This window comes from Taeniopygia guttata, chromosome 2, assembly GCF_048771995.1.
Source record: "Taeniopygia guttata chromosome 2, bTaeGut7.mat, whole genome shotgun sequence".
NCBI lineage: Eukaryota > Metazoa > Chordata > Aves > Passeriformes > Estrildidae > Taeniopygia > Taeniopygia guttata.
The window spans coordinates 16,891,642-16,906,406 of NC_133026.1; the positions used below are offsets into that span (position 1 = coordinate 16,891,642).

Below are 14,765 nucleotides of genomic sequence, written 5' to 3' on the forward strand. Positions count from 1 at the left end.
AATATGATAATCAGATCTCTAATTGGGAGAAATGCATTGACAGTTGTCTGGGGAGAGCTGCAACTCAAACAGGTGTAATGTCCATGACAAGGGGGAATGGCTTCCAACTTAAAAGAGAGTAGGTGTAGATAAGATATTAGGAAGCAATTCTTTACTGTGTGGGTGGTGAGACATTGAACAGGTCCAGAGAATTCATGGATGCCCCACTCCTGGAAGTGTTCAGGGCCAGGTTGGATGGTTCTCTGAGCAACCTGGTCTAGTGCAGGGTGTCCCTGCCCATGGCAGGGGCATTGGAACTGGATGAACTCTTAAGTCCATCTACCATTGGAAGATGAACTCTTCCAAAACAAGCCATTATTCAGTGAGGTCAGTGACTGTTCCTGTCTTTCTGTGTTTTTAGAGGAACATTTCTGCCAAGGTACCATTTCAGCACATCACTAATACCAGCTGAATGGGATGTTCCTTTGCCATTGACCTCTCGTCAGACAGCAGGGGAGCTGGAATATACTGCCTAGGTGACCAAAAGGCCATTTTTCTACCTGCATTAATTCACTGTGCACAGGTAGAGACCGGGTGGCCAACCCCAGTCTATGTCTGTCAGCTTTGTGACAGTGCCTGAGTAGATCTTCAATGATTCTTTAGTAATTAAACTATCCCTGCTCTACTTAACCTGCTGGAAAAAACTGTTTTGGTGAACCAAATAGTCTGTCTTTCAGCCTGTTAAAAAGCCCCATTCATGTGAGGTGCAGTTTACTCGGATGCTTGCTGAAGGCCGTGCCTGATGCCAGCCTTCCAAGGTACAGGCCAGTACCAGGGACTCAGGCTGATTCCCAGCATGGTATCCGTGCTTGCAGGCTCATGTGCGTGAGGCAGCTGCTTGTCACAGCCAGCACAGCCCTTCTGCAGGGGTTACACAAACCTACTGTCCTGGAAGACTCTGCCAGGTGTAGCTGAACCACCACTTCTTTTGGCCAGGGGAAGATGCCAGAGTGCAGGCTTGTAGTCCCATTTCACATCAGATGAGCCCATTGTCCCTTCTATTTCTCAGCAGCACCATGAGTGCACCCTACTACAGATGAAAGACTGGCATCCCAAAAGAAGGAATGCACAGAAACTGGTTTTTGTTGCCTCATCCTGGTCTTTGTTTTCTCAAATCTAGTATACTGCAAACTACCCTAATATTTAAGTTAATGCTGAAAAATAGAAATTAATGTGTGTGTTATGCTGTGAGTAAAACTAACCAAACAGCAAAATATTTTGGGAACTGTAAACAAGAACTGGATATGGTCTTTGTTCATTGTGCCATCTTTCATGTTCTGTGTTTGTAAGAATAAAAATCAGTTTTTCTTAATAACAGATGAGGGATTATACGGATTGAGGGTTCTCTCTGGCAGTGTCCAGCAGCAGATACTGTAGAAAGTATGACACAATATTTTCATAGATAATTTTCCCAGCTCCAACAGTTTGTTGCTTAGATTTCCTGAATCTGATCGATATCTATCTTTAAGTCCCAAACTGATTTAATTTTTGAAGTTTTAGTGTATATGGGACTGCTGCCTTCATTTAATGTCCTTTAATTCTTGTATTGGAAGAAAGATGGAAGAGTCTTTCTACATTTACTTCCTCTAGGATACCTGTAATATAACACAGTTGTTTGTTTGTTTTTTACTCCTGAGCCTGAAAAGTCTTACCTACTTGCTCATATTGCAGCAGTATCATATATTAGATTTTCCTTGCTGCCCTTTTAGTGAACTTGTGAGTTCTTCTATATTGCTTCTTGAGGTGGGGAACCATGACTGCATTCTGTATTTAGATGCTCTATTGGTTAATGTAATGTCATAATGATATATTATCTTCTGTTTTATCTTCTTCTTCTAAATAGTCCTAGCATTTTATTTGCCTTTCTGAACTCTGTCGGGCACTGAACTGAGGATTACATGGCTCTGTAGCCCAACATCAATATCTAGATACATTACTTCAAGACCATTTTCAAGGAGTAATAATAATCTACAAGTATGACATTTGATCTAAAAAAAACTTGGATTTTTTTTCTCAGTGAAAACCACAATTCACCTTTATCTCCTCTGAATTTCTTTTTTGTTATTTTATTGCTGCTGCTCAGTATCATAGACTCCTTTTGCAGCTCTTTGCAATTGACCCTTACTTTTACTACTCTTAATAGCTTAGTATTTGCAGCAAGTTTTATCACTTCATTTTATCGCTTCTAGAGTGAAAATTGGCCATTTACTCTTTACTATGTTTGAACATGTACATAGGAATGATTAATCTGTTATTGATGTGGCAATTAATTTATACTCTGAAGCAGGGGCAAATGATGATTTCATAAGCTGCTTATGAATTGGAAAACCTTGTGGTTCCATAAAGGGCCAACAAAGACAGTAAAGGAACTGACCTTATAATGATGACTTGAATTTAATGAGACTTCATTAATGTGCTAAAATTTGCATGCTTTTGAAGAGATAATACAACAAGCTTGGACAATAATAGATCATTTGTATTTCAGGAGAAAATGAAGTTCCATCTGAAGATGCCCTAATACTACAACTGCACCTTGCGAAAGGGCATGAGAAATTCACTGAAATGCTAAAAAGCCAACAGCAGATCATTGTTGATTTGCAGCAAAAACTTGCTGAACAGCAGCACGTGTTGGTTAGCCAGCAACGGGAGATTCTTGAACAGCAAAGAAAAATGTATGAGCAAATGGATCTGATCAAAGTTCAGTATGGCATGCTTTTTGATACAGTGAAACAAATGTCATTTCAGAGTTTACAAGAAGATATTCAAAATTATTTTGAAAGTCATCTTCATGGACTTCAGAACCAGGTCAGAAATCATCTCCAGAAGTCATACTCTGTGCACAAAGTAGAAGTGGATGCAAAAGTGATTAATGTTGGGGAGTCTTTGCTGGACTGTGGCCTTTGTGAAAGTGATGAATTTTGCAATTTCCAAAAGACACCTTCACAATGTGAAAAATGCACTTTGTGTCCTGCTGGTTTTTTCCAAATGGCCGAGTGTTCTGCAAACTCTGATCGGATTTGCCAGGTGAAACATATTTCTGTGTCTTTCAGTTATTGCTTATGAGGCATTGTGTTGGACATACTGGGATAACATTCTGGAAATAACTACTTGGAGAGCTAAAGAAATCCAGTTTGAATCATGTGTTTTACCGAATGAGTCTGTGCCAGAAGGTTTTTATGTGTGTTTCTCTTTAGCGTTTAGTGTTTTAAATGAGACACTGGTTTGTGCCTGTTGAGTGTGACACTTCCAAACCTGACAGCTGGCAGGACTTTGATTCTTTTCATCGTAGTAAGAAAAGACATGCTAAAACTTTTGGACTTATGCATGCTAAATTTGTTTATTTAATTCCATTACAGCCTACAGGAGCTTCTAGACATCTCCTAAAAGCACAGGAAAGCTTTATTAAGCATAAGTCCGACATTTCTTTCAAAGTTTGGAAACAGAAATTGTCAGATAAAACAAATTTAAGAGCTAGTTCCTTCTTAAACATAACATACAATACACAAATATAGAACGTGGATACTTGTTAAATACATTTTATTATAAAATGCATTTTATCATACGACACAAAACTAACATGCAAGCAAAATAAGATGGTTCTTTGTTTGCTTTCTGTCATTTAGAAGTCCTAAGATATATGGGCAACTTGATGTTTAAAGCAGTATCTTGTTTGCTAAGTGTTGCCCTCAGTTCTTAGTTTAGCATGAGCCTGACCAGCTGGACGAGATACTGGGAACCTGAATGTGTCTGTCCAGTTCCCTCTGTGTTAGCCTCAATTTTCTTCAATGCTAGCATTTAAATGCAAATGTAGGCTGTTTTTCTTTCCCCTCTGCCTGCTGTAGGGTGAAAGGAGGGCTTGTTGACAGGGAATATTACTTTGTAATTTACTTTTCATGCATGTTTTGATTAGCAGCTTCCTCCCAGACGAATGTCCTTAAAAGCCTTTCCTAACAGTGTCTTGATTGTTGCAATGCCCTTAAGATCAATTGATTGATGCACCGCTCTTGGGGATGTGCATCATAACAAGTGTTACATGTGCAACCCCTCTGTTCAGCTCATCTGCAAACTGCTTGCTTTCTGTGGCATCACACAGTGGTTTTGGATACCTGGTTAAAACAGGCAACAAATCAAAATGAAAATCATCCTGCTCTAACATGCTTATGGGATCAACCCATTCTCTGTCCCTACATACACCTATTATGGACAGATGGATGTCACGGAGCCTGAAATACCTGTTTCAAATTTAAGTTGTCATGTTAAACTGTTTCAGTATGATTCTTGTAATTTACAGGACAGAGATGAGTGCACTGAATCTCCAAGCATTTGTGGTGAGAGGATAAAATGCCTCAATACTCCAGGTAAGTTATATTCTCTGATAATTAAAGAATGAGGATAATTAGATCTTCAGGAGCAGGCCAAAGAAATAGATAAGGACTCAGGCTTGTATGTTGGTGATTCTGGCACAACTTTCCAGAATCAAAGGGGTTAAAAAACACTAATCTGTAAGTTGATAGCAGTTCTTGGGGACAATGGGCTATTTAGGACATTGATAGCCCTTAGAGGCATTGAATGGCTCCTTTTGCCTTATTTTTGTGGGGGTTTATATGCTTTATTTTTAATTTTCTCTTATGACCAGACTTTCTTCTTATTTATGCTGGTGCAAATAGGGCCCAAATCAAATATATTATTCTATTGGAGAAAAATAGTTGTCATTTTCCTTCTGGTGCACTGGGGTAGATACCTGATTTGATCCAATGAAGACGCTAATAAGACCTCCCTCCATTCATCTTCTCCTTAGCAACAGTGTTGTCTGAGGAAAGATTAACAGTTTCCATCATTTGGGAACACTTCAGGGGAGTTTTTCAGACATTTAAGAATAAATCTGTCTGGTGTTTTGCACTGCAGACTTCATTATTTCATGACATTGTCATGGCAGTCATGCAAAGAGCAAAATTAATAGACATACTGAGCAAATTTCATCCAGGTACTAAGTTTCTTTATATCGGTTTAATTTTTGGTCATCCGAAAAACCTTGAAAGAAACTCTGTGATCAAACAAAGCATTTTTCCAATTGTGACCTGTACCTGTATCTCACAGTCAAATAAGCCAGGAAGGGCTTCATTAGATGCTATGTTTTTTCTCCTCTAGGCTTCTAGACTTGTAAGAAAAGGGTGGCCTCTTTGAGGGGCAAGGGCTGTTTTCAGCTGATTGTGAGTGATTTTGTGCCTTTTTTACCCAGTTACTGGTGGAGAAAAATGTGGGAGTCTAGGAAAGGATTAAAATAGGGTGTGGATTTTCTTACTTTGGCCTTACTTCCTGTGGACAGGAACTGGTTGATGTTGGTTTGGTGGTGTTACTACGAACACTGCAGCAAACTGGAAATGACTTGAGGAAGAGGGCACTTAGTGTCGCCTTGTGTGGTAAATGCCGCACACAAGGTAATGTCAGAAGAGGCGGGAAGACATTTTTGGAGAGTCTTAGAGGTGGACAGTTGGAGGCAAGACAGTTTAAAGCACAAAATTTGAGTCAGAGCATTAGAAAGGTGTAAGGCTTTGTCTTGTCTTTAATGAGACATTGTGTTTGCTCCCGTTTGTGTTTTGTTGGTTGGAAGCCCACAAGGCCTCATCCCGAGGAAAGGAGAGCCACCAATGTGGTAGTAATTTGCTGTGGCTCTAGTCTGTGGCTTGGAAGAAGGAAGGCTGTAATGAATTTATTCAGTGGGTTCCATGGAGGGGAACCAGACCAAAAAAGGGTCTGTACAACAAAAGTGAGGGCAGAACACTGCCAAGAAACAGATGGCTAGTGATGGTGTGTCAGACCACAGAAAGGCAGTAGCAATGTAAGGAATCTTCCTTCTCTTCCTCTTCTTCCAGTTTTGATGGTGGTGTGTGGATATGTGAAAGAAAGGTATTACCCATCACCTGGACAGGAGTCAATGTCCTGTCAATGTTGTTCCCATCTGTCATGGAAGGGTTTATTTTTTATTTTTCTTATTATTTTTTGTTAGAGGTGACTTTCAGCCTGTCTGTTCATGGTAGGTCATTATTTTACACAAGTGCCATTAACGTGTCAAAAGCAAGGCTGAAACGGAATGTCGGTTTTGGGTAGAGAAGGGAAGAAGGGGATGTGATGTGACTTGAGTTCCAGATGTTGAGTGTGGTTTCTAAAGAACGCAAAGGTTGTTGCATCTGTAGCAACTCTTGTTCAATGTGCAGTGTGAGGGGAGACAGAGTAAATAACAGTAAAGAATCATGTAACTAGGAGCCTCTCTTTCTTCACTCTTCCACTTTCCTCTATATCATGCCTTCTTCCCCTGCTGCTTTTTCCTCACTTCTATGCGGGATGAGAATTGTTGATTTATTTTATTAAAGGTTAGTCACTAAGTCATTCAATAACAGTTAGGGGTATGTAATCAGTGAAAATAGAGTTTGGTGCATCATTTCCTTCTTAGACAACCATGGGAGAGTAGTCAGATTGTTTATCCAACAAATAGAATCAACCAAAAGCACTCTTCCTGGAATGCTGTGCAAAATAAAGAGGACCTACTGTAGAACTTACTGTGGGATGCAGAAGGAAGAGGAATGAAAACCTTGACAGATAGTCCTGATTTGTAATTAACCATATTGATATGTGATAATCCAAATTTGACATAGAGGATTTAAAAAGAGAAGGATTCAAAGACTTAGTCTGCCCAAATGTAATCTTTGCATCAGGCAGTTGTGAGTAGCAGCAGCAGCACACCAGCAGCACGCATAGCTTACTGTAATTGCCTTGCAATTACCTGGCCTCTGTGAGTGGCAAGGGCTGGGGAATGTGCTGCAGAAAGACTTAATTTCACAAAGCCAGGTTGAGTACTGCTGGCCTGCTCACTGTGAAACTGGGTGCAGCAGTGCTCAGAGCGAGGAGCTAGGAAGAGGTGGCAGAGGTTGTGAAGTGATAAAGAGCAGTAGGAAGTAGTCCCAGTATACTGCTGTGCTGGTTTTCTGATGTTTGGCTGTCATTTGCTGCTGGACCTCTTCTGGGCAAAGGTTAGGGTGCTGTTCTTGCAACTGTGGTCACAGCAAGGAGCATTCTGTGTGCTGCTTGCTTTGAAGTCACCTATTTGAAGTACGCATGGGCAAAACACCTGCTGCAGATCTAACCTAAGTAATAAAAAATAAGACAGCAAATTTGTGCAAATAGCCATCACAGGTATTTGTGAAACATGATATTAGTAAATACACAAATATACACTAAAATATTTGTAAGAAACAAATAGCATAAAAGTGTTCCTAGGCACTACTGAAATTTTTCTCTGCTGAGTGAACCAGCTGTATGTGTGTACTTAGTTCATCCAGTATTTCTCAGTGATGGTGGAGGTACTGATATGAGAAGCTGAAGTGGTTAAGAAATGTCATGTGGGCAAATACATCATGGTTAAAACTGATTTCAAAGGGAAAGATTGTCTGGGACTTTTTTCTGTATTCCCTCTAGAATGTTTATAGTTGAAAAAATATAGTCTTATTTATTTGGCTTTTGTTTCTCATAAGAAAATGAGACACTTTCAGAGAGGAACAAAGTGTTAAGTTTCTCTTGACTTTTTTTTAGATGGAAAAAATCTTACTGTTCTGCAGTGAACTCTTGATAAAATGGTACCTGATATTAGAAGGAATATTCTCACATAAATTGCGCAGTCCTACGTACCGGTGTTAGTGGAGAATCATCACTTAAGTGAATGAAGTGTAAATAGACAAAGTGATGAGGGTGAACATATGAACCCTGTATACATTAACACAGTGTCTGGTGTTCTCTGCTGAATAATGTAGTATCATAAGTGAATTCTAGCCAACATTCTGATCTCCCTTATAAGCCAGGTTTGTGTGTACTTGCAGTTTGCACCAAATGTGGTGAGCTTTTGTGTCTACATCAGCAGATGGCATAGCCAGCCCCACCCTGGGCTTGCAATGGAGAGTCCATTGTTGGAATCCATGCAAATACTTGTAGTCCCAGCCTTAGAGCAAATCCCAGCCAAGGTACAGGAGTTTCCACCTAAACAATAATGTAAGTGTATGACATAGGATCTAGGTACTAAAGGATATTTAAGAAGATATATTGGAAAGATGATTATTGAGTTTTGATCATGATGGTAAAAAAGTATAAATGACTGCATTAGTGATTAAGTTTTGAGGCACAAACTGCAGGTGGTTATTCTTTAGGATGCCTCAGATCTTGTGGTTTGATTCAGATCCTGAAATCTCTAAGTACAAAGTTTTGGGTTCTGGTTGCTCCGGGTAGAAGCAGTGGCAGCTGCTGGTGCTCTTTGAAAATTGCCACAGAAAATTACAGGCTGTTTTTAAAACCTGTTTTTTTGGTATGCATTCTTTGATCCACTGAAGTCATGGTGTACCATTTAACAGCACAGTAGCTTGATCACAACCACTGGTGTACTGTGTCTTAGGGCAGTGGTTTTCCACTTTTTAAATGCATGGGATACTGCATAATGATTTTAACCCTGCTGTTTACAGTTTTGGTTTTCCTATTTGTCTCTTGCAGGTTTTTTAAAAACTGTATACAGAGTGAATGCCAGGGGTCCTTGTCCTTGTCACTTGGGTTGCAAAGCACTGCTTTAGCAATCACAGTGACAGCAGGGCTACCCTGTAGCATGGCTGGGCAGGCAGTGCATATTTCCACCTGTGTAGGGGAACTCTCTATTAGTTGAAAGTAGCTTCTCAGTGTACCAGTCACCGTGCCTTTTACATCAGAGAAGGAAGAGACTGTCTTTGAAGCAATATCATTGTATCTGATACATTACAGGTTTTGGTTAGAATTGCCCCTATGTAGCTTCTTTTTCACTCCAAACAATTGTGCTTGGCTTGGGCAAGGTGAGTTATGCCTAATATTTCTTCTGTAATCTATCAAGATTCTTTTAATAACATAAAGTGATCTAACATCATAACTGTCTTCTGTTTTCTCACTTATTACTAGATATATATCAAAGATACTTGATATGTGGAGCTGTAGAATTCTTATTTTTAGTATTTTAAAGGTATGACAATAAAAATAGTCCATTTCCTGTGAACAGGTGGTTTCCGATGCCTTGGAATTGCTGAGAAAGATGCAGCTTTGGGAATGTGTGGAGAGGAGTATTTCTTTAATAAGGAAATGCAGGAATGCCAAGCGTGTTTAAAGTGTGAAGATGGAATGGTGGCCGTGCCTTGTTCTGCTGTCAGTGATACGGTTTGTTCAGCAGCCAGTGAAAACAAGCTCTCAGAGTCTTGGGCTGCAGACATCGTTCTACCCGCTGTAAAGTCTGGCGTCTCTCAGGTCTACTCTGGCTTGAACTTGAAGATAAAAGGAAAGCTTCCCTGTGATATCCTGTCCACTGAAGAGAGCAGCCTGGTATTCAGGCAACATGGTCTGTTGTGGACTGACCTAAATTTTGCAGTAAAGCACAACTGCAGGAACTTTTTGCAGCTTTCCTTAAAGCTTAATGGCAGTGAGGAAGACTATGAACTGAGTGGTGTTAGGATCGAGCAGCCAGAAGGAAAGTATTTCCAGAGCACTAGTTTAAGCAGTGCTGCTGAAGTGGAGCCCAGCCAAACTCTTTCTGTGTATTTGAGGAGCCCTAATCAATTCTGCAATCAAAGCAAAGACTTAAATATTTATGATCTTAATACCCCACTCAGTTTGTTTTGGTTGTCCCACGACACAGGTGCTGTAGCACTCAGTGCACAGATGTCAACAGCGATGCATTACCAAACCAACTATCGACCTACCTTTAAAATAATTTCTGTTTCTGACCCTTACATGCTAAGTTTATCTCATGATGGTAGAGCTATAAAGTTCACTGAAACTGGTGTTGTCAAATTTGTGTTTCATCAAGCATTGTATTCCATGGGTCATACGTGTGTCCGGGAGGGCTTCTCCTTAATTTCTTATATCAATAGGAATGGTACCAACAAAGAATTAATGAATGTATTCAAATCTGGCGTAAATTACAGAGACACATCGATATCTGCTTCTGGGGCCACAAAGGTTGGTGCTGGAGATCTGGTTAGCTTTGAGATACTTTCTCCTGCACAGTGTAATGTTCGGTATTTTGGAGATAGTTCTGGAATTAGTATGTTCAGCCTCATCTGGATCCCTTCAGCAGTTTCTAGTGCTGTATCAGCCACAGTTTCTGTTACAGGTCTACCTACTGGAGCAATGAGAAACAAACTGCTGGATTTCACCCAGGTCTCATCCAATGAGAAACAGATACAGCTGGTTTCTTCTGGACAACTTGCTCAGAAGTATTTTATTTTTACTGAAAAGGGAGTTGCCAGCATTGCATTTAACTTAAAGCTAATCCATTCGTGCAGTGTGCTCAAAGTGACTCTCAATCAGTTGACCATGGATCACATGCAACCCACAGCAGTTGCTCAGCAGATTGGAGGTCAGATGCCAGAGGGAAGCATATGGACCAGTGTGTCCCTCCGTGCATCTTTTGAGGTACATAATGGAACATTGATATCAGTTTCTCTTGACTGTGTGCGTGGAAGGATCAACCAGATCGCTCATGAACATGGAACCAGTATATCTATTTTATGGATTTCATCTTAATTTCTGCCCAGTGAAGTTAGCATGGAATTTGAGTCTCAGCTGTATTTGGATTCTACTCTGGTTTTGTACACATTTGACACTATACTGTGTTGATTTGAGCGTATAATCCCACAAAATGCTCTCAAATTTAGGAATATTTAAATATAATCTTAACTGAATGATCACTGTTTAAAGAAAACAAGAACTTTCAGTCAAGATTTTAATTCTGTTACCATCTACAGACAGGGGAATATGGAATTCAGATCAAATTCCCTTATTTTAATAAAACTGTTTCTTAAAATTTATTCTTTCTGGACCGCAAAAAAAAATTGCAGCTGAGGATAAACAACATTTAGCACCGTAACTGAAAGCAGCACAGCCAAATAATTGAAACCTGCTTTCATTTTTTTCATGCAATGGGCTAATAAAAAGACTAAATGTACTTTGGCGCTAATTTGTCTACATCTTACAAAATGCTGTGCTTTCCATAAATTGAGAGAACATGTCTCATACAGGTGATAATGTGGCAATACTGGAGTATACATTCTTAATATATGGAAAGGGACTGGGTCAAAAATAGAATATTTTTGCAACAAAAACAGTGGAACTAGTGACTGCTCTGATTTCATTAGGAAGTAATCTGCATTTAAGTAATTTAGGAACGTTTTTCTCTGTTTTTAGTTTTGGCAGTGAAAAGTTGCAGAATGAGAAGGAAGGAAGTCTCTTCTAACAAGGAAGAATACATAGGCAAAAAGAAACAAGTATTAAAAGAATGTCTTGAAAATTAAACAAATTTTTATACAATTTCTTTTAAACCGCAAAATATTTTTCTGATCAAAACCCCCCATTATTCATAAGTCTATTTGTTTCACCAAACAGGTACTTACATTTAAAAGGTTGGGGATTTTTTGTCAAATTAGTCAATTCAATGAAATGGTGTATTCATCGACACTAATTCTTTTCTTCCAACTCTTCCATCAAACTAATTCTTTCTTTTTCTAAACTATGTAGACTGTTTTATCCCATTTTATTATTTCCCCTCTACAAATGCTTTTTCACTTTCCTTCTCATTTCTTTTTATTAGGAGTAAAGGACATGCCTTGTCACGTCTCTTTCCAGCTTTTTTTCAGCATTCCTACAAAAGGATAGATGTTTGTGTCACAGATGTAACTACAGAAGAGGGACATTAACAATGCACTTGCAGGCTGCCTTAAAGTAACCCTACTGAGAAGAAATTTTATGCACAATATAACTTTAATGTGTCTGCCTGAGTATGTATAGCTAAATATATGTACCTTGCTGTGTTTTAATCTTGTTTTGGGTTTGTTACACTGTTTTTGCTGTATAATGGCCTCCTATAATTTTCTGCAATAGAATGAGCCCAAGTGCAAGACTTCTATCTGGTCATTGATTTAACTTGTGACATTATAATTGTATCCTTAACATCTGAAGTTATCTTTCCATCATTGTTTTTTTCTTCAAGGATATGCTCAATGATTCAGGCTTTTGACAAACTGCTCTCCTGCTCCAAATAGAGAACAATAGTCTTTCTTGCTTTCAGCTGCAAAATCTAACAGACTGTCAGAGGACACCTCACTGGGCATTGTGTGGCAGCCAGTGTAAGTACACAAACCAGTAATCCTGGTGTCCCCAAATCTGTCAGTGACAGAGATCTTAGTGCCCGTGTGTAGCCAGTGTCTCATTCGTTTTTGCAAGGTCATAAGGAAGCATGAATTAAAACTGCTATTGAAGGTGTTCAGCATTTGCACAATACGTCTGTCATTACAGAGGACATTTTGTAGTGGTAGAGAAGGACTTCTGGAATGAAAAGCGTATGTATGCAAGAGCTGCATTACCTGGGAGCAGAGGAGCTTTTCTGGGAACTTCACTCTTGGAGTTTGCTGAGACTGAACAAAGATAAAATGGCACAGGAATAAAAGTTCTTCTGACATACCTATTCTGCTTCCTGTAGAAGGGTGCATGTAGGAGAAGCTCTGCAGAGAGCACACCTAGGTATTTTTATCATAAGAGTTGAGGGAGAGACAATGTTAGAGAAAGGTAGAAATTTTATGCTTATGTTTTTTTTTTAGAAGAAGTTAAGGAAGCCACTTTCTCACAAACAGAACCTCTTATTATCCTTTGCTGGTTTGTGCTGTGCAGTTCTGTTGAAGGCTGTCACTTGCCAGAATGACAGCTTAAGACTCATTCTAGATTTAAACCTGTGTAGCAGAGATCAGAATCTGGTGTTAGAAATAATCTGGTACATCTTTAGTAAAGTGCACATGTTACTTGAGTATAATAAACATTTGTCTATATGTGGCATATAGAAAATCTAATGGCATGATTTGCATGAGTATGCTTTATTTGAGTGAGATTGTGAGATTAATGGAGTTATACAGTGAAGACAATGATGCTACAATCCTGTATTATGCATGCTGGTGGTACTTGCATTTAAATGCACCATTATTAAAGGATACAGAAGCTACAAGGAAGGTACAAGTGAGCATTATTACAACTGAGAGAAGTTCCAGAGTATAAATTCTTTAATGTAATAAAACTTTTTGGGGGATTCTGTGGGGAGTGTCCATAATTTTTCTTAAATTCAAAGTTTTTAGATGCACAGTGGAAGAAACACAGTAGTTTGCATCCATCTGGTGGTGATAATGCATCTAATAATGTTTTACTCATGTCATCTGTGATAAGGCACTCAGAGAGTGGAAAAAAAGTCTTATCCAATATGTATTATTAATTGCAATTTACAGAAAGATTAGCTTTATTTCAAGCAAGAGACAGCTGATCACTGAGCCTATTTTGAATTTCTCCCTTTCAAAAAAAGAAAAGACTGGATCTGTCGTTGAGGGTACTCACTGACCTTGGTTATAGCTACAGGAATTTGAGTATGTTGGAATCAGTATGGATTTATGATAGCCTAATTAATGGCATAGCATATAGCCTTTGCATCTATGAAAATGATATATATTGCCTCATACCACACAACATTAAGTGGTGCACTATGTCCTGAATAAGATAGAGTTCAAAAGGAATTGATGCACAGTGAATGCTAATCTTATGGCACTTACCCCATTTGCTGTAATAAATTGCATGTTTTATTAACAGGTATCTTATTAATCATATTTACAAATTTAGAACTTTTTAATTATTATTTTTCCATATTTTCTTCTATTAATAGTACAATATAATACTGTGAAGTATGGAATTCATTTAAAAACTTTTATCTTGCATCTTTTGATATATTCACATTCATAAATATGGTTAAAATAGCTGGAGACGGGTTCTTCAATCTTTTCTGCCAGAGAGTGTTTCCAAAGGAAGGATTCACAAAGTAACAGAGTATGAGGCTGGTAGAATCTACCTGTACAGAATGAGTTTAAGTTAATACATACAGGAAAGCAGGTGGTTATTTCGCTGTGTTATGAAGATAATGGACAAGTTGTTGTTCTAGAAAACTTGACCATTACAGGAGGAAAATCATTTAGGTTGTATAGTGCTGCTCATACAAAAGAAAAAAATTGGCTTATAAAACCTGCATTGATTTGTGTTGGAAACATTTTGCAAGTTCAAAGGTTTTACCTGAATATATTTATTACCTATGCAAATTTTTAATGCTTTCTGTCAAGTCAAAACTGGGCAGAATATATTAAGTCTATTTTAATATTGTGGATATTCCTCTGTTCTGTTGTCTCTGCAGATTGCAGTACACTGTGAAAACTGTACTATTTTCTAGTGGTGCTTTTTATTAAATTTTCTACTTTGAAATATTACCTTGTTTTAAAAATACTGTTTAGACACTTTCCTTTTTTAATATTGTAATAAGTTTAAGAGAACTTCACTGAGATAAATAAAATAATAAGATTTCATTGGTATTCTTGTTCTGTTCTGAGGAAGACTAATGGTGGCTCTTGCGTTTTTTACCACTGACTCTCCTGGGGTCAGCATTTCACAGATGTTGTCTGAGTTAGACACCTGTGCCTGCTGAAGTGGCACTGAACAGGAAAAGTAACAGTGGACATTTCTAGAGATCTGCTTGCCTTCTGTTCCCGTGGTTGAAACAGCAGATCTGAGAAAATGAAAATTGTCATATGAGCAGTACAGTTTATCCTGGTCATTGCTATGCCTGAGTAACAGAGAGAAGAAAGAAATTTGTC

General features: G+C 38.6%; 1 protein-coding gene across 1 annotated transcript; it reads left to right on the forward strand.

The window, feature by feature from the left end:
• Positions 1–2,288: 2,288 nt before the first annotated feature.
• Positions 2,289–14,477, forward strand: LOC115494136 (uncharacterized). The gene is made up of 3 exons (XM_030267196.4): positions 2,289–3,063; positions 4,331–4,397; positions 9,101–14,477. Exons 1-3 carry the CDS (start codon positions 2,602–2,604, stop codon positions 10,618–10,620), a joined length of 2,049 nt encoding a protein of 682 aa, XP_030123056.4. The 5' UTR covers positions 2,289–2,601; the 3' UTR covers positions 10,621–14,477.
• The last annotated feature ends 288 nt before the right edge of the window (positions 14,478–14,765 follow it).

Excerpts from the sequence above, each read along its gene's own strand:
- LOC115494136 (XM_030267196.4), top strand. The coding sequence starts at position 2,602 with ATGCTAAAAAGCCAACAGCAGATCATTGTTGATTTGCAGCAAAAACTT. Across the intron at positions 3,064-4,330 it reads ACTCTGATCGGATTTGCCAG|GACAGAGATGAGTGCACTGA; the intron begins GTGAAACATATT and ends TGTAATTTACAG. Across the intron at positions 4,398-9,100 it reads AAAATGCCTCAATACTCCAG|GTGGTTTCCGATGCCTTGGA; the intron begins GTAAGTTATATT and ends TCCTGTGAACAG.